Below are 22,728 nucleotides of genomic sequence, written 5' to 3'. Positions count from 1 at the left end.
TATACCCTTCAGGGTAAATTGGGGGGGGGGGGGAGTGGGCAGCGGTCTTCCTTGTTTGTGAGGGTGGTAACCTGAACATTCAGTGTTCGCTTATTTCGATCCAATTACATGCCTGGTGGTGGGGTCATCTTGAATGAGCAGCCTAGCTTGGTGCCCTGACAGTCTCAGGTCTGTTTGGTGTTATAACTACACTGCTTTGCCAAATCTTACCTGTTTGAGCATGGACTTGAACAGGAACAAATCTGTTCCTTACAACTCCAGTTCCTTTTGCTGCAGGTGTGTGCATTTGTGCTTGAATTTGGATGGTCTTTTGGTGGTTGAATTTCATTTGGTGGGCTTGAATGGCATTTGCAAAGAAGTGGGATGAGTATCTGGTGCTAGTATGTTGGAGTGGTTTCTGTTCCTTGCCTCTTGTTGATGCTGACGTTATAGTTGCGCTGGTAGTTATTAACTTCTACATCGTTTTTTTGCAGGGTAAGCTCGAGTATCTGGTCAAGTGGCGTGGCTGGTCCTCCAAGTAAGTGAACACAAGCAATGAAGATGTCTTTATTCACAGGAGAGTAAATGTAGGGCAGTGTGACTCGTTATCCGAAGTAGGAAAAAACTGATTGTGTAGCAGTAGCTGTGTAAGTGTAAAACGGTATGCCAGTGGAGTGGGGTTTTTAAAAACTACTTGTTGAGAGCTACAATGTATACAAAGGTTACTTGTCCCTTTTCGTGCTGTGCTGTGCATTGAGCTGAAAAGCCCCAGCAGCTTTCTCATTATATCAGAGCTCTATTGTCCGAATCTCATCTATGCCTGGACACATCAGGGGTTGGATTCTAGCAAGGCTCTAATTCTGCCACCACCCTTAAATCCACATTCAGCGGCTGGAAAGAGTAGTTCCAAGTTAGGAGCGCCTTGTAAGTCTATGCTGATTCTCAAACTTACATATTTAAGAATATTCACCAACCTCTTCCTGTGCTGGAAACGGTTTGAACTTTGCTCCTGACAAGGAGAGGAATACACATGAGCAGATTCTCATACAAAAAAGCTAATCGCAAACTTTTTCAGTTAGCACGGTTTCCAGATCTCTTGTAAATTTCCCTGTGCCGCGAACAACACTCCCCCCCCCCCCCCCCCCCCCCCCCCCCCCTTTGGAAAGTGCCACCCGTTGGCAAACAACAAACTCTGTCCACCAATTGTTGTTAGTCCACTGAGCTTGGCATACACCATCAAAACTTTAAATTGTGACCCAGAACATGCTTCCCTGGTCCTCCGAAACTGGTGTAATGGCCTCGTCTTTTTTTTTATTTTTTCCTATACTCCGCTTTTAACATTGGGCAAGAGAGTCTTGTGTTAGAAGGTATAATACTTTATATGGCACAGCCTTGACAAGGGTGTTTTTGTAGAGTTTACTACTGTGTAGAAGTCCAGTTTGAGTAATTTTCACACCTAAAGGTTTGTCATGCTGACACCATACAGTATATTGGATTATGCAACATTCTACAGTGCCAATTCCATATGGATGTTATATTATCACGAGCTGTAGTTATATGGGATGCTTCATAAAATTTCTCACATCATGCAAACAAATGCCACAGTTGTCCTGCTGTTTGTAATCTAGTCGCAGTGCCATAGTACTTCATGCCATTATATGGGTATATTAATTGAAACGAAGTATAGTATTATGTTTGATTGTAGGCTGGAGTTTGAGTGTTGGTAGTTTGTTTTGGTTCATGCCTAATCTGGTGTGCTAGTTAGGCATGCTGGAGTAATTCAGAGTTACTCGGATTGCTGAAAAGCTTTTATTGGAAATAAACAATACCCTAATCAGAATTTGCCATAAAGATCTGTGGCTCAAAAGCCTTCCCTTGTTCTGGATATTAAAGGGACAACGAATGGGTTCAGTCTATTGGTGTTAGGTGTTTATGATTGAACTACAACAGGATTCTATTCAGCCACTGAGGTAGCTGTTACTGTGCAGACTTTTCAGGGAAGAAAGGCAGGTCTTCGCCATTTACAGGAACGCACAGGCTTATGGGTATTCCCATACTTTACTCCAGCCACTTTAACCTGAAAAAGGGTCAAATGCTTTCAGATAAGGGCAGTATTAAAATATTTCCAAGGGTAGGAAATGACCTCACATCCTCCCAAAAAGAGTATTTGAAGGGAAAGGATTTTTTTTTCTTCAAGGGCAAATATTTTCCCCTTGGAGAAGGACAGCATATTTGCACTTACTCATTTTGTATATTTGCTCATGCAAAAATCTTCTGATCATCTGCTCGTGCAAGAATGGAATTCACATAGGTATGCTGGACTCTTCTGAATTTCTGAAAGTTATAAGTCTGCACCCATGCAAGGTCTGACCTTCAGGTGCATTTTTCGACTTTTAAGATTAGGGCCCCAAATATTTTTTTCTGTATTTTGCTAGTAATGGATTTACGCTGATTTCCCCATTTAAAACTGTTAGCCACACAGAACACTTCCTGACTTATCGAGCACATGCTTCCCTTCGTTGTGTTGATCTCCTAGCGTGGAGCAAGCAACATGAGGGAAATGCGGGTGAGTTGGAGCGGGCAGCACCACAACAGGGGGAGGGGAGCAAGCAACATGAGGGAAGTAGGTTGGGGAAAGAGTATGAACGATGGGAGAAGGGACTGCGGACACATGCACACTTATGAAGTACAAGACCAAGAGTAAAAAATGCAAAAAAATACCAGCTGGGGCAAAAACTTGAAGCCCCAGTAAGAAGCAGGAGGCACTGACCAATAGGCAGCAAAGAAACAAGAGTGACACCAAAGTCAACCAATGGTAAATAATGGGTGGGCTCTAATCCCGCATTAAAACATTTTTTGGTGGTTTTTAAACATTTGCTGACTGCGCATCTGTTGTCTCAGGGGAACCCTAAAAAAATGAATCTTATTCCATTTTGAACATCTTATTAATGAGGATGCTTCTCTTGCCTTATCATTAGACAAACCGTCCTTTTCCGCACAACCATGCTGAGGTATTTTTGTTGCTGACTGCCAGTGGGCGTGTCCTGTAGAGGGTGGGTCAGCTTGTCCAGTAGACTAAATATGCATACCTTTTGTCCTTGACCCCCAGATGATTTGAACTGAGCTTCGGTGTATAAAAAAATGTCATACCCCTGTATCATGTTAAGTGTTTTGATGGGTACTAGAATCGGAAATGTTTAGTCTGCCCATGGCTCCCCCAAACACACTCTTTCTGACGGTGCTGCTGGTGGTGGGGCAGTTGAAATCCCTTCAGGAATATGTTGCTCAAAAAGTTTTTTTTTCTTATTTGACATCCTGGCATTAACTGAACTTATGGATAGATTTACACTGGTTTTGTTGGGAATTTAATTTTAAGCGCATACGTTATTTTGCTTTTGAAAAGGGCCCTTTTATCAGCGCAAATGACTTGTGCTACTTTGCATTGCTTGGCAACACTTTGAGACAAGGGGTTGTTACTTTGGTGTAGATTATTGGAAGGGCACCCATAGCTTGTGAGACAGGTCTGATCTAATTGGATAACCAAGCTGGGCATAAAAAAAATGCTTCTTGAAGCAGGCGGTGACATGGAGAAATGTTTTAATTTCGCCAAACGTTTCACACATTGCATGTGTACTGCACTTTACAGCACACATAGAGTATGAGGCATGGTTCAAAATTTGTCTAAGCGTATGCTTTTGTACTTGAAGGGTATGCTTCCAGTACAAATCCTGTGTTAGACAACAGACCAAGAACTCTGCAGTACGCTGCAACATGTCCATGGGTCATGCCTGATTGCATACCATTACCGGGGTAGTGTGCAAAAGTAGGCAATTTTTAAAGAATTATGACTGAGCTGCTTTCTACGCCCCCACCACCTCCCCTCGTCCCTGCGCAACACAGCGCAAGATCTTTGGTTGCTGCCCTGTTGCCATAAAATAAATCTGCCTCTTAGTGTGCATGCCTTTACTTGCCCAGCCTTAACCTGCACACTCATTCAGTTGATGGCAATTATATGTAATTTCTCTTTCCTTTCCTCATTACACCTCTTCTGTCTTAACCATTTTCTATACCTCTACAGCTCTAAGTACCTTGATCCTTGAGCTCTACCTCAACTTTGTCTTCCTCGTCTGTCTCTAAAAATACCCAATATACCTCATTCGATTTAATGTCTCCACCTCTCTCATAACTTTGCCTTGCCCCTCACCCACTCTTTGCCTACATTTATATCCATCTCTAGATTCCCTCTGTCGAGCTAAACTCTGTATCCATCTCTGTCCTCACTTGGCTTTTTTCATCTGACTTACCATAATCCCCTTAAATTTCACTTCTCACATAACCTCTCTATCTTTACTGCTTATCTGTCGTTTCCTCCAGGTGTCTACTATCATACCTCACCCTCAGCCCTTTCTCACCCATTTTGATAACTCTAGCTCACATCTCCCTCACCTCTATCTGCCCGCCACTCACTACTTAACCATTCAATTTACCTCCCTAGTAGTTCACCAACACACCTTTCCACCTTCCCTCTCTCTTGTTCTGCCTCTGGTTACCTCTCTAAATATCATACTTTTTTCTTTCTATTTTATTTCTACCCGTATTGTTCTGCCTCTACCCATTTCTCTATCAACTCTTGCCTCTCTGTACCTCTGTCTCACACAAACTCATTTCTCTGGGCATCCTCCATTTCAGATCACCCTTTCCACCTCAACTGTTTCGCTTAGCCTCTTTCTTTGTAGATCTCTATCTCACCATCTTCTTTTTTTTTTTTGTCTATCTCACAATTCTCCACCTCATATACGCCTCTGCATTCTTTTTCTCTACACCAGGTTTCTCTTCCTACCCTTCAACCCTAGCCCTGCCGTTTTCTCTTTACCCACTACCCCCTTTAAGTGGCTGTTTTTTCTATATCTGTTCCCCATTTGCTCTCTCCACTGTGCGTCTCTTTGCTTTACCCCAAGGCGCTCTCTGCGTCTACCTTCTTCTGTCCTTAGCCTTTCTCTAATTCTCCTTTTTCAACATTACTTCTGACTCCCCTCTTGGTGTACTGTACTTCCTTGCCTCTCTATTTTGTTCTCCTTATCACGATCTCTATTGCACACAAATTCCTTGCCTATTTCTCTACCTATATCTTCCTCTTTTGCTTTCCTTGTGACTATCTCATAACTCTCAATTTACTTATTTTCCTACCTCACATCTTACCTATACATCATCTCTATCTGTACACCCGTCTCCCTCTCCTTCATACTTCTTGCTACATTGGTTTAGGTCTCTTTCAATCTCTTGTATCCTGCCCCTTCCTTTTACAGCAGGGTCACATGTAACTGTCTGTCCAGTGAAGTGCAGAGGATAAGGGGAACAAGGCTGTGCAAGAGAAAGTAGGAGACAGTTATTAGGTGTTGACGAAAGGAATGGCCAGAAATCTTCAGAGCAGTGCTTCGTTACTGCTGTAGCATGAACACCATAGGGAAGGGGGGATATATTTGTGATCAAAAATATTTGGCAACTTATACTATTTCAACCGATATGTGCATATGTCTTTAATATTAGGCACCAGTCTACAAGTCACCCATGGCATGTTTTTCCTACGAAAGGTGTTTGGAGGTAGACATCCACAGAGAGAATATAGATCCTAACTTAAACAAGCATTTGCAATGCAATAGGTCTCGCATTATAAAAGTGTGAGCAGTTGGCATTGCTAATGATAATGCAACACTGGCTATTGGCATTGTAAATGATTATGGCATTATTTATGTTTGTTTTATAAAATAGATAAAAAAGGCATTGTCATGAACAATGCCAATAGCTTAAACTTTTGCAAATGCGAGACCTATTGCATTGCAAATGCTTGTTTCAGTACTGCAGGCTTTTTTAAAGTTTTAGTCACTATTCAAAATGAAATCCATTTTATCAGCGTTGCCAGTGCTCCTTTGTGTTTAATGCCATAAATGAAACAGTGTTCTAAGCAGATTGCTAAATAGCATCTCCAGCCCCGATCACAATGTCTCACTTCATGCTGGACAGTGGGCACCCTGTTTTCATGCAGTGCCAAGACTGGGTGAACTAGTGCACAGACTGAGGTCTGTCAGCCTCCGAGGCTCAAAGCATTCCTTGCAACAGTCCGCTGTGTCAAGGTATTGCCATGTGTACAGAACTCACTCTGCAACAGCAAGTGGTTTCACAGTTCGGGGTGACTTCCCAAACTTTCCCGAGGTGTTCATCGTGTTTGACAGCGTATTTATGCTGACACCCCAAAAAACTGTTTGTGGTTTTGTGTGTGGTTTCGTGTGGTTTTGTGTGTGGTTTCGTGTGGTTTTGGGTGTGGGTGTGTGGTTTTGGGTGTGGGTGTGTGTAGTTTTGGGTGTGTGTGGTTTTGGGGGGGTGGTTTTGGGTGGGGGTGTGGTTTTGGGTGGGTGGGTGTGGTTTTGGGTGTGTGTGTGTGTGGTTGGTTGTTTGTTGTGGGATGGGAAGGTAAAACTGAGGTTTGTTGTATTTTATGCCAGCGAAGTGTAGTCAGAGCTGATGTAGCGCACCTACAGTAAATATCCTGGATGTATGCAATTTGAAAAGAGTGAAAATGAGGCAAGGTAAGCTAGAGAAAATGAAACAAAGAGGGCGAGGAGGGGCGAACACGGGAGTAGATGACTTGGGGAGGGAATGACGAAGGGGGAACAGAGAAGGCAGAGGTGAAAAGTGTACAAAAGAAGAAAAAGATTAGGCCATAGAAGAGGGAAGTTTGAAGAACTGGACGTGAGGGTGCATGCATTTAGGAGAGGAAAGGGATGGAAGAGTGCAGAAGGGAAGAGGACAAATGATAAGATAAAGAGGAGTGTAAACTACAGGCAAAAGGCAGAAACGCGCCAAGAAGAGTTCAACAAACAAACGGATTAAAGGTAATGAAGGGCGGGTCAAAGAAGAGATAGAAAGGGAGGCGATGCGAAGAACGAAAACCGGAAGAAGCCAGGAGAGAGATTCCGCGAGGCAATAGGAACGAGTAAGAAATCAGAGGGTGGGCAGTGTCTAGGTTACAGCAGAAGCCAGTAGGGAAAAGAATAAAATAATAAAGAAGGGAAGTAAAAAGACAGTGGATGGTATTAAAATAGGAAACCGGGTCGAACGCAAGAAAATTCAAGAAATGGTGCACAAGTACAGTAGAAGGAAGCAGAGAAAAAAGCTGAAGAGAAAGTAATTATGCAAAGAAGGAAGCGAGCTGGGAAAGGAGTGGGGGTAGGAAGACGTTACAGAAAGAAGAGGGCAGAGACCAAGAAAGAGAGGAGGGTGCAGAAAAGAGGAAGGTGCAGAAAGATGAGAGAGAGAAGCATAAGAAAGGAACGCAAAGGAGTGGAGAGAGAAGGAAAAAGCGGATGCAGGAGATTGTGGAAGACAACACAAAGCAAACACCCCCAACAGCCGCAATAATAGTCATATAATTTAAATCGAAACTTTATATTAAAAGAAAATTAAAAAATTACATGTAAAAAAATTATTCTAATTTCACCGATTACATACGTAAGCCAATGTAGTTTAAAAAAAAAAATATATATATATATATTAGCTAAAATAATGAAAGTAGCTACACTAAAAATATTGAATACCTGATTAATATTTACATTAAAATATGTCTGCTTTAAACAGAAATCTAAATTAAACAAAGACGATCACTTGCACGAAAGACACATTAAACAATGACGTTAAAATGGCAACGCGGAGGGGTACGCTAGGGAGGCCCGAGGCATGATGGAGTGATGTGCCCAAGGTCCAGCTCTCACCTCTCCGGACATACCAAGATGGCAGGCCTGACCCCGTGACGTAATCGGATGGTGCCGGAAGCGCTATTCGACAACAGAAACCAGTGGAATAAAAATCCGAAAATATTAGTCAATATAGGTATTAAAACGTTTTGACAGAAAACCAATCGTGTCTATTACCATCCTCTTAATAAACATGGGTGGTGCGTCTAGTTCACACCCCAAAATAAATAATGATATGACGCAGCTCTTCTAACTGCCAGAAAGCAAAAGCGTCGAGGTTTAAAGGTTTAAGCTTTTTGCCTTCAATGCATTTAATTGTACTGCTGAGCTGCTGACCTGTGTCCCAGCAAGGGGTCGGTCTTGTAAGGAGCGCAGGCGTCCTCGTTGCTTTTGGCACCCCGAAGCGGCTGGACGCAGCGCTGCATCAGCGGGAAGGCACCAGTTGGTAGCACTGTCATCATCGACTGCGTGATAAGAGCCACGCCCCCTGGTCCTGCTAGAGGAGGGGAATCCCCCGAACTCGTTGGAAGGATGGATACCGGAGTAGAGCGGGGGGGCAGCACAATAATGGTAGGTGAGAAAAGGGGCACCGCCGGTCACGTGGGGCCGGCAGAAGAATTAAGAAAGGGGGAGGGATGAGTGGCATACGTGCCAACATCTGACAACACCTAGTAGGGGAATTTAGAGAAATATTAGCTTAATAAGCAGGAGTCTCCACTCAAAACAAGCAGGAAGTGGGATAAGGGAGGGGGAAAAGCACATGCACTGTACCTGATCCGCCTGCAGCCTTTGGGAGCACTTTCAAAAGCCCCTTACTAAATGTCTCGCAGAGCATCGCTTACGCGATAGCTCAGGCGAGACCTAAAAAAGAAACTGCTTTATCAATTTTTGCTCTTTTCTTTTTTTTGTTTTGGGTATTGTTTGACTGGTGGACACCATGAAGTTTGAACTTTCTACTGTTTTTGTGTGACCCTGTTACTAAAGGTTTAACATTCAGTTTAGGTAAAGTACAGTAGTGCTACTAATGTAATACAAAATACTATTCACAAATTTGTTGGCCAACCTCCCAACTAGTATCCCACTCCTGCCATTGGATCTAGGCCAAAGTTCCATCGCCCATAAAGCATCCCTTGGACCCATGCTGTATTGTAGACTGGTTTGGACTTCAGTGGACCTAGTTTGTATCGGGTGGGTTTGGGCACATCAAGACCTACTTGACAAAGTTGGGATTTGAACACCTCTGGACAAATCTGGGGACTATGACCAGTGTGCCAAAGGCTGCATTTAAGATGATTTACTGGAGGTATCTGGATGGAGAATTGCGTAGGAACCGGAGTTTGGGCCCTTTGACTCTAGCCTACCTGGAATTTAAAGATGCCTTCCTTAAGGAAGAATACATTGACTCCATTGAATCTCCCTATGGCAGAACCCCTTCACATTCAATATCGTTTCGGGGGCCCTGAATACAGTACTGTCCATTGTTGTTGGCAGCGTGACCCATATAAACACTTTAGCCCCACCTTCTTATTTAATGGCCTTCCCTAATGAGGTGCTTATTCTCTACTGTAATCCAGAAATACAAGTCACATGGCGGCAGCCTGTTTCGTGAACTTTCTTGACTAGCAATGTTTACGATCAGTGTTTAACAGCTTCATCAATAAATGGCCCATATGCTGGTTTTCAAGAACGTTACAGGTTTTGTTTTTATGTGAATTGTATTTATGTGAACTTTTATGGCAGCATTTGCAGACTAAAAAATATGAAGATGATGATGACTATTCACAAACCTACGTGTGGAGGTTCTGCCTCGCCTATCTTTTTCTGTGTGGAGATCACTGAACTGACTTCGAAGTCTCCCGAAGATGACTATGTGTTTTAGTAGTAAATGTGGAAGGTACAGAAGAGTGGCTGAAAAATGTGGAATGCATACTACAAAATAGGTCGCTTTTTGGGAGGAGTAAGGAGGGACGTGCTGCCACCTTCAACAGAGGAAGCTTATCCTATTCACAAATGGCTCCACAAAGTTACTACAGCCAAAACAGAACTGAAACAGTTGTAAATGAACACCAGCTTGTAGCTCGATAAGTTCATCACCGCATATGGCCAACCATTCTTACTGGAACACTCTCCCATAGAATATAAATAAAATAGGGGCTTTAAATAAAACTCCATTAAAATAATTTTGAAAGAAATTATTTAAACCAGGTAAAAATGTAAATACTTTCCACAAATTGAAAAATGATGGGCTGTACAGTGATTTTGGATGTGTGTAACAATACCCCCAAGTAATATTTTACAGTGCAAACCCACGTTTGATCTCCAGGAGTCTGAGAGGCTCTTGTATGCCCAACTCTGGTATTGGGTAGCTCATCCCACTAGCAGTGTGGGAGCCTCTCGAGCTAAAACATCCTTTGTAAAGGTTTTCCCTAAGCTCAAACGCGGAGTATGCCCTCAGCGCTGTATTATCTCCTTATCGGTCAGGATACATCCCTGTCCCCCAACCTGGAGACACAATAGAGGTTGATAATCACTGTGCTTACAGAGTGATGCCAAGCAGTGAGGTCCATTAAGCAGGTACATGCACTTATCTACTTCCACCTTAGGGAGAAAAATACATTATAAAGTCTGGTACGACTCACACTACACTTAACACAGACTGTATCGTATGTACCATAATACTTTGCCTCAATGCTGGAGGGAGTGCAGAGCCCAAGGCAAAGTGCTCCATATATGGTGGGCCATGCAGTAATCCCGGCTTTCTGGGAAGCAGTTTACAAGTTCTTACATGAGGTGCTGTCATCTCCACTTCCCTTCATGCCAGAGGTGATGCTCCTGAGCCTTAACCATCAAATCTGAAAGCAAAGACAAACCACAAATGTGCCTCCAATGCCTAGGAGCTGTGAAATTGGCGATGGCTTACAACTGGAATGTGGTAGAGAGTCGGGCACCCACCTAATTTTACCATAGAGCATGGACCATATAAGCCATGGAACGGCTGATGAGTAACCTGAATGGTACCCCCTTTGACCTTAATGGAAACCACTGTGAGAAACCAAATGGGGACCCTGCCAATACAGCCCTTCCACTGCTCTGGAGATCCTTGGGCCTCTTCCATTATGTGGCACAGTTGTTGTGAGTGCAGTGGTCAAGACATGAATCCTCGGCCCTTGTTGAATAAACTATAACCGTTTTCCTGGATGTTGTGTATCGTCTGTAATTCGAACTTCGTAGGGGGTGTTAGTAACAGAAGGACTGTGGAAAAAATGTCTGTATGTTAAAAAGGCTCTCTGGCGGCAAAGTTAGCGATTTTAATAACCACAATGTTAAAAACGAAACACATATTTGTTCTTAAATTTGACAGGTTAAATGGAAAAATGAATGTGGTTTATTTTATTAAAATATTTTATTACTTTTAGTGACTTCTATATATCCGTTATATTTTTATACATAATATTGATTTTACTTTAGGTGGAATTTGTTTAATGTTTACACTTGAGACCATTTTAATATATTCAAAATAATCTTAGGTTTGTGCTATAGCTTTTTTATATTCTACGTATAAAATAAACTTATAATTAAATTTTGGAACATTCATATTTTCATTAACATTTCTATTTTTTTTATTTTAGGGACTTTTACACTTTTCCTATTACTTTACTATTCGTGCCCCAGTGGCAGAGATCTCCACCTACATTTGAAGCATTAGTAGTCATTTTAAACTATTAACTTGTTTTTTGGATATTTTAAATAATTATTTCATCAACTTTAATATGTTTAAATAGTTTCTAAAGGTTTATTTTTAAAAATCTGTCGTAAAGTAAATGTATGTATTTACTTACTTAAAAAAAAAAATGCATAAAATTGAAATTCAATAAAAATAGCAGTTACATGTATTTTTTTAAATGTAAAAAAAACAAGATTTTATCATTAAATATTTATATAAGCATTCGATTTAATTTATATATGTTTAAAAAAAGTCAGACTAAATTATTTTAATTAAACATTTCCTACAGGATTCTATTTCAAGGCCATGCCTCCAATTTTTTCTGTGGGAGAGCGTTGCAGTATCAGTGTTTGGCCATGTGTGGTGTTTGACTTGCTGCTGCTGCTTTTAAGATTGAGCATTCCAGACAGCAAACCGTCTGAGAAAGACCTCTTATGAGCATACCAATAACATGCAGGGGTCTAGCAGCCCACCCATTCCGTTGCATGGCTTTTCCTAGTTTCAACCTGTTGCTCTTGTTTGTCCCTACCGTAGAGCATAGCAACACAATATTCTCTATTCTGTTTCTATTTGTTCTCTTCTTCTGCCTCCTTTTATAGAACAATTTTTTTTTTAAGTGCTCCATGAAAGTGCATGTGTATCTAGGTTCTCCCTCATGTGATTTCATTCCTAAATGTTGCTCTCACCCGGGTGCTACTCTCCCCTGCAAACCATAATGATCTTTTTATGATTGTTTTCTCTCATGTTTTTTTTGAAGAGCTTTTGTTGTTTCAAAAGCATATTTACAGTACACTTGTGTGGTTTTTTTTTTTTTTTTAAATCAACCCATCTCAGAATAATTTTTTTAATAATGCTGCCCCAGTAGTTGCTATGCCGTATAGCATGGGTTAAAAAAAAAGGCAAATCTTAAGCCAAGACCTTTTGGCTTTATAATTGCTTTTTGGCAGGGAGTGCTTTATAGCTGTAAAATTTTATACATTCCTGATTCAAGCTGTTGGCAATTAGCTGCAGGCCAGAAACATCCAGGCGAAATACACGAAGTAAAAGTACCCTTCCTAGAGCATGACAAGCCCCAGGCCACCACAACTCTGTGAATAATCCAGTTGCAGTCCCTCCTGCCCCAATAGTGCCTCTTGTCAATGTCCCAGCATTGAATCAAGTAGTCGAGATGTGTACGTCTACACTTTTGAGCTAAGCAGACTGTAACATAAACGCCATAAGGGGACCTGGAGAGCTGTTCAAAGCTACCAGCAAACTGAAAGCCATAAAACGAAGTCTGTCACACTCCATTATCCACCACATCGCTACTACTGTGTCCCATGACGTGAAAACCACACCTCTGTGGTCCGCAACACGTAATGGAAACACTTTCCACATAGGATCCAAAAAAAAGACAACATCCTTCCAGCCACAAGCCCTACATGGTGTAGCGTGCTACCCATGTAGGCAAGCGCTGGTGCACTCCACATAGGGAGGTACATAAATGCTACAATGCAGTATGATGTTTCTAAAAGCTCTACTGCAGAGAAGGTGCCTGTGTTAGAAAAGGCAATTCAGAAACCATGGCGGAATAATCGTTTGTCACTCAATTTTCTTCCATATGGCAGCAAATTGAGATGTGCTACAAATATGTATTGTGGCAAGTCCTGAGAGAGTTGTAGTGCTAAACTGTAGCTGCTCTTTTACATCCTCCTGCACTTTTGAAATCTTTTCAGAAAACCTCTACGTGATTGAGGTGAAGTTGAACATTTCCAAAAAGCCAATACAATTTATATGAAAATGTGTGGAACCCAAAGCTGGTTTTAGGGCAGCTGTTGCTTCGCAGCAGTGATCCTGATTAAAAAAAAAAAAAAAGAAGTCATCAATAACCCATTTTCTTTAACATTTGGAGTGCGGAGTTTCTAGTTGATGCCTCTTTACTTCTGATTAGTGTATTTACCTAATGCATGTAATTTGATTTTTTGCCAAACTTTCCTCGTCAAATTTGCCTCTGGTTACTGTGAAAACATTATTTTAAAGATGAATCTGGATGCTTACATGTTTCCTAATTTTGGACCTCTGTCTAATATGTTGTAGGTCCCACCAACTGAATTTACACTCTTTATCAGCATTAGCTGCTATCTAACATTAAGAACTTACAGGGAAACTTTACAGGTGTTAAGCTGATCAAATACATGGTGATTTGTGCCAGTGGTTCTGGGCCTCTCTTTAAGCATTGTTTGGCTTTATATCTCTTTTTCTGAAGTTAATGTTCTCCCTTGATTTCTATACATTGTTGCACTCCTAATCTGTTTCATTGCACAGAACTGCATTTTAGTATTTCTGTTAAATCCTTTAATAAAGAGTTTCAGAGAATAACCATCTGATCATTATGTTGAAATGGGAGACTAAAGCATAATATAAAAGTGAAAATAGTTAAACATATACGAAGTTGTATTAAATGTAACCAGCAGTGGTTTATTAACCCCTTCGACGCTCATGACGGAACGGTTCCGTCATGAGCGTCGGTTGAGCTGTGCTCATGACGGAACCGTTCCGTCATGACCACGCCCGCGCAAGCAGCAGTCAGCACAGCGGGGGAATCCGCCCCGCATGGAAGGGGTTAATGGAGGCTGGGGAGCGTCACCCCCTCCCCCGCCCGCTGTGAGCAGCCGTGCTAAGTGTTAAAGGCAATAACATTATTTCATTGCCATTGTATTTTTAGGTTGCGCCTAGTGCAGCGCGCTGCTCTAGGAGAGGGCCACTTGGAATCACTCTGGCATTATTTCAATTGGGATTTGCGTGCGTCTTTCTAAAAAGACAGCACGTAATTGGGCTAAGGCAGGTGCATGTCCCACCTTTCCCAGCTTGCGGGAGCGAGCAGCAGCGCCATCTGTTTGGGATCATGTTGCCAATTAGCGCGGTCGCCGCGCGGCCGTGCTTGCTTTTGTTTCTCTTATAACCCCTGCCATTCTTTCACTTCTCTTTCGATCTCTTCCCCTTGTGTTTATTTCATTATATGATTTCATTTCCTCCATCAAATATTTTCCTTGCTTTCTCTGTGTATGTATTCATTTATTCGCCCTTTTATTCATGTGGTGTTATTCTTTGCAGTAAGCCTTCTTTTCTGCCTGTCTGTACTCGTGCCGCAGTAGCCCACTGCAGTACAACAAATGCAATAAGTGTCAGGTAATTTAAACCCGGAGTTGAGTTCGGCTTCCCCTTGAATCGTATCCCCTAACTCACCCCGAGAAAAGATTCAATGGTTCGGCCTGATGCTGCTGCTCGGGTGGAGTTTAGACTCCGAAAAAAGCCGAACTTCAGGTTTTCGAGGGGGCTACAAGAATTGTGCAACACCGGGACTGTCTCACTCGTATGTTTTGCTCCAGCGCTGCATGTGGTAGCGCATTAAACCCAGTCCTACCGGCTATGCCAATACTTGTTTGTATGCCTTCTTTCGTATTATTCACGGGATGCGTTTAGACGGGGAACAACAGCTTTCACCTTGCTTGTTAGAGTATTATGTGACTGTCACTGAACTGTGTAGAACGCCGGAAACTTCCTGGTTATAGAAGCCGTGCGGTGCGGCTGGAAGATTGCTGGGTTTTCTGTGCCTCTGCATGATTTTGGCATCGGCTGTTTCTCCATTTACAGGTAACCTGTTCGTCCATTTTCTGTTAAGTAATGTTGAGCAATGTACAAATATTGCCTAAAGCCATGTTGCTCAAGTTGGCTGGTTGTATAACTGTTTTCCTCGGGTCAATGTTGGTGTTTCAAATAGTTTTCTCATTTCAGTTCACGCTTAGCAGCCAAAGTTTGAGATTGCTAATGTGTGGCATTTTTATAGTTTCGGTGTATTTGAGAGAAATTCAACGACTAATGTGTGACACTTGGAGTGACACTTTCTTGCGAGTAAAATCGATCCATAAAGTCCATGGAAACGGAAAATACCAGAAAGCTACACCCAGGGCTTTGATGAAAAAACTGGGGGGGGGGGTGTATGTCTCAAAGGGGCATGGCTTAAAAACACGTAAGCTAAAAATCTGTGCTTAGCATAGTGTGCTGCCTGACTTGTATTTTGCTGTTTCTGTTGTTGCATCCAGATATATGATGGCACAGCAGCCAGGGTAATATGCTTAATGCTAAACACATACGCAGGGTAATATGCTGCATGTCTAAACACTTAGAATGCCCCCAAAGGCAAGACCTATTGGCTATGCCAATGCTTGTTAACCCTGTGCTGCTCGTAGCAGCCCATAGCCTGCCCCGGAGCCAGGAGAAATAGGGGCATGTCCTGAATGTCCTCTGCTGGTAGTTGGCAGCATGGAGGACTGGCCAGACACTGCAAAATAGCGTATGTCACCTTAAAACACTGCATCTTGTATAAAGAAGACCAAGCCACATATCCAATAAGCGACTTCACTGGTCCACACCCACAATGATCAAAGGCTACCGCATGCATCTAGGTGCAAAAATGTTCTAACGTTTAAAAACCTACTTTTGGCGGGGGGCTTTTTCCTGTGGGTAAACCAAAATCTGAGGTTGCTATTGAAAAACTGTTGGATCTTTATTCTGGCGCATTGTTTGTTGTCCCGTGTGCAGATAAACAAGTTGAAGAGTTTCGCAATGTTCAGGGGAGAAAGCTTACTTTTTACCCACTGTTCTCATCTTTCACTTGTTTAGGCATCTTTACTGTTTTTCTTTTGTCGGGCAGGGAAATCTCGCATGCTTTTTGGTGTCAGAGAATTACAGCAAACTGTTTTATTCCCTTCAGTTATGAAAAAAAGAAGGCAGGAGAACTCTGCGGCACTGCGTTTTTTTTTTGTTTTTTTATAACTTTCGGCCAAGTTGCACAGCAGCTGCTGCACAGCTCTGCAGAAGTTAAAAAAAAAAAAAGCATTGTAACGTCAATAGGTCTTGCTTATTGCAAGACCTATTCGCTTTGCCATTGTGTTCTAACCATGCTGTACACCAGTGTTTTTATGACTAAAAGTCAGTTGAGTAGAGGAGAGTGTGCGTGGAGTGTTGTAGAGTGGAATAGCGAAGAGTGGTGTGGGGTGGCATAGAGTGTTGTGTATTGAAGTGAATTCACGTGGAGTGGTGTAGAGTTGACTGGCGTAGAAGACCGGCGGCGGAGCAGCGCAGAATTGAGTATGCATGGTGTGGTAGCACACTGCCATTTTAGACAACACATTTCAATTGAAATGACCTTTGCATTTGCACAGACCGAGTTTTACTAATAAAACTAAACCGCGCACAAACGATATATGTGGAAATTACATACCCTAGTGTATTGATTTTATCATATTAAAGTATTTGTATCCCACATACTTCAGAATGAACAAAAATGTGCTTTATTTAGGATCCTAATTCTGAAATGCTTTGTTTATTTAAATGGTGTATGCTAGAAAAAACGTTTCTACCCCCAGTTTCCAACAATATTGACACACATCCTCTCACTCTGAAAGAAAAAAAAACACCAAGCTCCCTTCGAAGACAGAGCCTGACATTTGACCTGTCTTTGAATGCACAGAAGATGTGACAAGATAAGAAAGATTTACAGGCCTGTTTACAGAAAGGCACACTCATTGAAGAAAATAGGGAGTCGGTGTGAAAGGCTTTGTTCCTTGGGAGAGACAAACTCTTTGGACAGCCTAAATCAAATAAAGCCAGCAAATATAAAGGCAGAAAATGTGAGTTACAAACCACAAAGCCAATGGTAAGCAATGGGCAGAATGCGTTTTCGGGGAAGCTTTCTCAATGTCCCCAAGATGTCTTTAGTAAACCAGATAGCTTTGCTGTCTAGTAGTCTTCGACCTAAAAGGCGCTATGATGCAGACCGTGTTGACCACGTATTAGCTCTTATTTTCTCTCAGACATGTTGCACAGTGCTGCGCTGCAGTGCAACATGGCAAAAAATAATAAACCTTGACAAAATCAATAGATCTTGCATAGGCAAGACTTGTTGCCTTTGCCAGTGAGTGTTTTTGATATTACTACATGCTCTTTATCTGTGCTTATCAGTGTTTCAACTAAGGCACCAATTGTCCATACTAGATTCTATTCACTGTTCTTGCGCTGCTTTCACAAATTCTTTACCAAGACCGAACGTTTCAACATAAAATGTTGACTTTTTATGTTCCTTATACTTCATTAATCTAATTTAAATTTCAAAACTATCAGGGACCCCGAGAGCCCCAGATCCCAGGTTAAGAATCTCTGATGTGGACTAATGATAAACTGTTAAATCAATATTTCTGTTTCCAGTCACTGTTAATTCTTGGGTTATTCTATTTCACTATGCCACCAGGAAAATAGTGTTTTTGTTGACTTGTGAATTGAAAGTTCATGTAAGTTTGAGAAAATCACTGAGGAAATCATAGTGGGCATAGACAAGACATACAGACTAAAATACGGACTTTTGAACTCAAATATCAGAGTTTTAACCCCAGTCTTTGCACTTAATCAGAAATTCATGTAATTCTGTACAAGTGCTCCCTTCCTGTGACTTGCATGGTAAATATGTAATACGATGACATGAACGGATAGATTATAAATTATTTTTTAGCAATTGCATGTGTGCGTCTTACCCATATGTCTCTACATCTCTGCTTCAAAGTTTGTGTAATCCCCAATTTGACACCATATTATTCTATTTATTCTGCTTCATTTTTAGGTCCAGTCTAGGCAGCGTATGACCGGTCTCTTCGAGACATGCTGTGTTAACTCTGTATACTTCCAAGCTCGCCCATTGCCTTTTTATTTGTCCCTTCGATTGTCGTTCAGTGATGCTTGCTTGCTAGTGGTTAAGCCTTCCTAATTGTTCCCAGCTCTCGTCCCCCCCCCCCCCCCCCCTTTTGTGTTTGGTTTCCTCCCACAGAGCACCGCCCAATTACTGTCAACATTATGCTTCTGTGTTCATTTGGGGGACTGTTTTATTTCTTTGATTCCAGCATGTGTCACTGTTTGCTAGTCTTCGGTGGTTCAGCTTCAGCGCATGTCACTCAATCTCCTCGTCCTGTTCAAATATCGAGATGAAGTGTCTCGCACTGTTTTGAGGACAAATCTTTTTTTTTTTTTTTTTTTTCTCTGACTTGAAAGAGCACCGATTCTCCCCTTTTTAGGTCGAGGACCGTCCGGTCTGCCGAAGGCAGAACCGGAAGTCGGAGATTTAATGTTTCTGAGTGGATCCTTAGCCCGCCTCTCTTTTTGCCTCTCCTCCATTGGCTGGCTTCCTAAACGGAGGCCAGCCATTGGAGGAGAGAGCCGTCCCTCCAAATAGGCTCCGTCTTTTTCAGATTCGGGGGAGTGTTCCTTGCTGTTTTTTCCACTTTTTAGCCACGCCCTTTTAGAACAGCAGGAACACGCCCCCGAATCCGGAAAAATTTCGAAACTTCCATCCGCCATTTTTTTTGCTGTCTGGCCGTGAGGATCCATCCGTCCGGCGCCGTGTTGTTGTGCAGGTGGCGGCGCTGCCCTTTGACGAGCAGGGATCCGCACCGTGCTTTGGACGCCTTTCCCCCTTGTTAGACTCTCTGTAGGAGGGGCCCCTTACAGCTAGTAATCTCACCCGGCCTTGTTTAGCATTCACGCGCAGCTCCGAGGGAGTTGCGGGCGGCGCCGGGCTCGGGAATCCTTAAGTCTTGACCAGCAGTTCATCTCATATGGCACTTATTTCCGTTTTACTCCCATCGGTTTCGAGCTTTAAATGATCAGAGGGCGGGCGGCATCATCTGTGTACTCAGCTGGCATTAATCATAGCTTGTGGTGTTGGTGCTAGCAGTATTACATTGTTTACAGATAGCGCTCCATTCCACATCCTGCGTTTCCAAGTGCTGTAAACATCAGCTGTTCTTGTTTTCCGATGTAACTTGCATACCTTGTTAGGATAGAAGGCTGAGTCGGCTTTGGTAGGATTTAAGTCTTGACCAGCAGTTGATCTCATATGGCACTTATTTCCGTTTTACTCCCATCGGTTTATGTTGGACTTGGCCCTTCTGGCAGGTTCACCCCCGAGACCTTTTGCTTTTTATTGGTGACTTGGTGTAATGATTTTTGGTTTCTGCGCACTTTACCGCTGTGTCCCAGGGTAAAGTGCGTGCGTGTTGTGAGGTTGACCTGCCCTCCCATAGGAATGCATGGGGGAATGTATGTGTCCTGGTAGTTCCTGATGCGTGGGGTGTGCAGGCCCGAGTTTGGTATGTGCGGACTCGTGTGGCTGAATGCTGCGCAATGATGTGTGCGGCGTGCATGTACCTAGTGTGGAAGTGCCACTTCTAGAAGTGGGCACTTCAGTGTGCAGTATGAAATGTGTGGCTTGTCTGGCGATTGGCTGGTGGAGGTCATGTGACGGACTAGGGAAATCCCCAGAGTCAGGAGGAGTCACCCAGTGGTGAATGGGAGTTTAGCATACTGATGGCTGGGGAGGTGTATACCTGGGTCCTGAATAGGACAGGGCTTTCCCCACACACTGCTGGCTCCGGCCCCTGTGGTGCGTCTGATGACCCTAGCCCTGCCAGTGAATAGGGAGAGGGGCTGAGCAAAACAAAGTGCTCAGGAACCAGATGTAACTGGTTCGCCCCTTCCCTGCACCTTCAGACAAAGACTTTTACTGTATAAAAAGGGGCTGTGTCCCCTTACATTGGTTGTTCTCTTCCAGGATCCACTTGAAGGGGGCCTGCTGCTGCTGGGCGCCAGGAGAGACCGCCACTGGGGACTGCCTCCCTGTTGGAGGGCCCTGTGAGCTGGCCCCTGGGCCCAGTCCTTGCCCCCTGCCCTTGCAAGACTTTATTGCTGGACTTTCCTTTGCTTATGTTAATGTTAAGGGGAATGTTAAGGGGAATTTATAGAGCGCGCTGTCACCATAAGTTTCCTGGCGCTGATAGACCACGGGGATGTGCAGAGAGGCTTAACGGGAATGTGAGAAAAGCAGAGTTTTCAGCGATTTCCTGAAAGGCAGGAGAGAGGGCTCAGCCTTAAGGAGGGGAGGGAGAGAGTTCCACAGCTTGGGAGCCAGGTAAGAAAAGCTGCGGCCGCCTAATCTAGAAAGTTTGAAGCGAGGGATGACTAGGAGCTGGAGATTAATGGACCTCAGAGTGCGGGAGGGGCAGTAAGGGATGACCAGAGATTTCAGGAAAGCTGGACAGAGGCCTGACCGAGCTTTAAAAGCCAGGCAATAGACCTTAAAGGCTATTCTTTCACTGATGGGCAGCCAGTGTAGTTGGAGTAACAAGGGTCTGGCTGACTGCCATCTAGGGATTCTAAAGACGAGTCTTGCAGCCTGGTTTTGAATGAGCTGAAGCCTAGATAGCAAGGATTTAGGGAGGCCGAGGTACAGGGAGTTGGAGAAGTCCAGACGGGACATCACCAGGGCTATTGTCACCTGTAGCAAGGCTTCCGGGGTCAAAAGGTAGGAAACTTTCCGAATCCGGTAGAACTGGAACATACAGGCGGAAGTTACGGCGCTCACCTGGGCCTTGAGAGTAAGCTGAGAGTCAATAATGACTCCGAGGCTCTTTACACAGTCAGCTGGTAAAGGCGGAGGGCCGAGCTCAGAAGGCCAGAACTGAGGGCCCCAGTGGGCGGCGCTCCTCCCGGGAAGGAGGAGCTCAGTTTTACCTGGGTTGAGCTTCAGTTGGTTTTGGTTCATCCAATGCTGGATGTGTAGCATGACCATTTGGAAATTAGTGGTGGCGTCAGGGGAGGTGAGTGGAAAAATAATTTGTAAGTCGTCCGCATAGTTGAACACAGTGACGTCCCACCTATCCAGGGAGTGAATAAGGGGTTGAAGGTACAAATTAAAAAGGAGGGGGGACAAAGAGGATCCTTGGGGGACGCCACAGAGTAGCGGGGTGCTGGAAGCTGTAAAAGGGCCCAGTTTGACAGCTTGAGATCTTCCCTCAAGGAAAGACCTAACCCAGGTCAGAGCAAGCCCATGGATTCCTGCTGACTCGACACGGTGGAGTAAGATGGCATGGTCCACCGTGTCGAATGCCGCCGACAAGTCCAATAGGATCAGGGCCTGGGAGAGACCTCTGTCGGCGTTAATTCTGGGGTTATCCATCACGGCGAGAATAACAGCCTCGGTGGAATGGGCTGGTCTAAAGCCGGCTTGATTTAATTCTAAAAAGTTGGATTCCTCGATGAATTGCGAGAGGCAGGCAGTGACATGTGCTTCTAGAATTTTAGACAGGTAAGGCAGGAGGGAGATGGGCCGATAATTTGCGAGAATCGATGGGTCCGCGCCAGGCTTTTTCAACAGAGGAACCAGGATAGCCTCCTTGAATGACCTGGGGACTGTTCCGGAGCTGAGAGAGGCATTGAGTAGGGGGAAGAACACTGTGTGGAAAAGTGAGGCAAATCTGGCGAAGCACTGAAGGAGGGCAGCAATCTTGAGGGGAGCCAGATTTCACACGTGTAGCCAGTTTTGCTAGGGATTCGGAATCGAGGGAGGGGAAACAGGTCAGAGTAGAAGCATTAATGGAGGGGGCTACGACAGTGGTCAGGGAGGTAGAGTGAGGAATAGAATTTTTGATTGTCAAGATCTTGTCAATAAAGGAGTTCAGAGCCTCGCAGGACTCAGCGGAAGGCGCCTGGTTGGGGAGTGTCCTGGCGTCTGAAGTTAACTCGGCAAGAACCTTGAATATCTCCTTGGATTTGTTAGAGGCAGTTAGTATTCTCTTGGAGACGAAGGCAGCCTTAGTAGTGGTGATGGCTTTTTTATATTCCTTGCGTGCTAGCACGTATGCCTCCCTGTCTGTGCTGAGGTAATTACGCCTCCACCTACGCTCCACTTGACGTAGCTCAAGATGTTGAGTTTTCAAAGCTAAGTTGAACCATTTATGGGACTTGCTATGTCGGGAGCGAGGGAACCGAGAGGTGGGGGCGAATTGGTCGCTGGCTATCGTAAGCCAGTGAATGATATTAGCCTCCAAGGCGTGGACGCCTGAGCTGTTACTAGGAGGGGGTCGGGTTTCTGCAAGAAAAGAGAGGAAGGCAGGAAGATCGAGGGCATTCCATTTCCTGGCAACCCCACCCTCCAACGGCGGGAGTCTGACCGGGCCTTGCACCGAGATAGAGGTCTCGATCAGAGAGTGATCTGACCAGATGCATGGGGAGATAATCGGGCCAGAGAGCGATACCCCCATCGACCAAATGTGATCCAAGATGTGGCCCCCGATGTGAGTGGGAGTAGTGACATGCTGAGTCAGATTCAAACTGAGGAGTGCCTCAAACAGTTCGGTAGCATGAGGACCGGCATCAGCCTGATTATACCAGTAATTAAAGTCGCCGAACATG

General features: G+C 43.8%; 1 protein-coding gene across 1 annotated transcript in view; it reads left to right on the top strand.

Annotated features, from left to right (window-relative positions):
• Positions 1 to 22,728, top strand: part of LOC146810442 (chromobox protein homolog 2-like) — a 215,115-nt gene that overhangs the window by 21,432 nt on the left and 170,955 nt on the right. Inside the window, exon 2 of the mRNA XM_085617445.1 lies at positions 474 to 517. Within this exon, the coding sequence (XP_085473571.1) occupies positions 474 to 517 (44 nt within the window). The remainder of the gene's footprint in view (positions 1 to 473; positions 518 to 22,728) is intronic.

Source organism: Triturus cristatus, chromosome 7, assembly GCF_964204655.1.
Source record: "Triturus cristatus chromosome 7, aTriCri1.1, whole genome shotgun sequence".
In the NCBI taxonomy this organism is placed as follows: Eukaryota; Metazoa; Chordata; class Amphibia; order Caudata; family Salamandridae; genus Triturus; species Triturus cristatus.
Note: the sequence above shows the minus strand (reverse complement) of the source record. Positions and strands in the feature narration are given on the sequence as shown.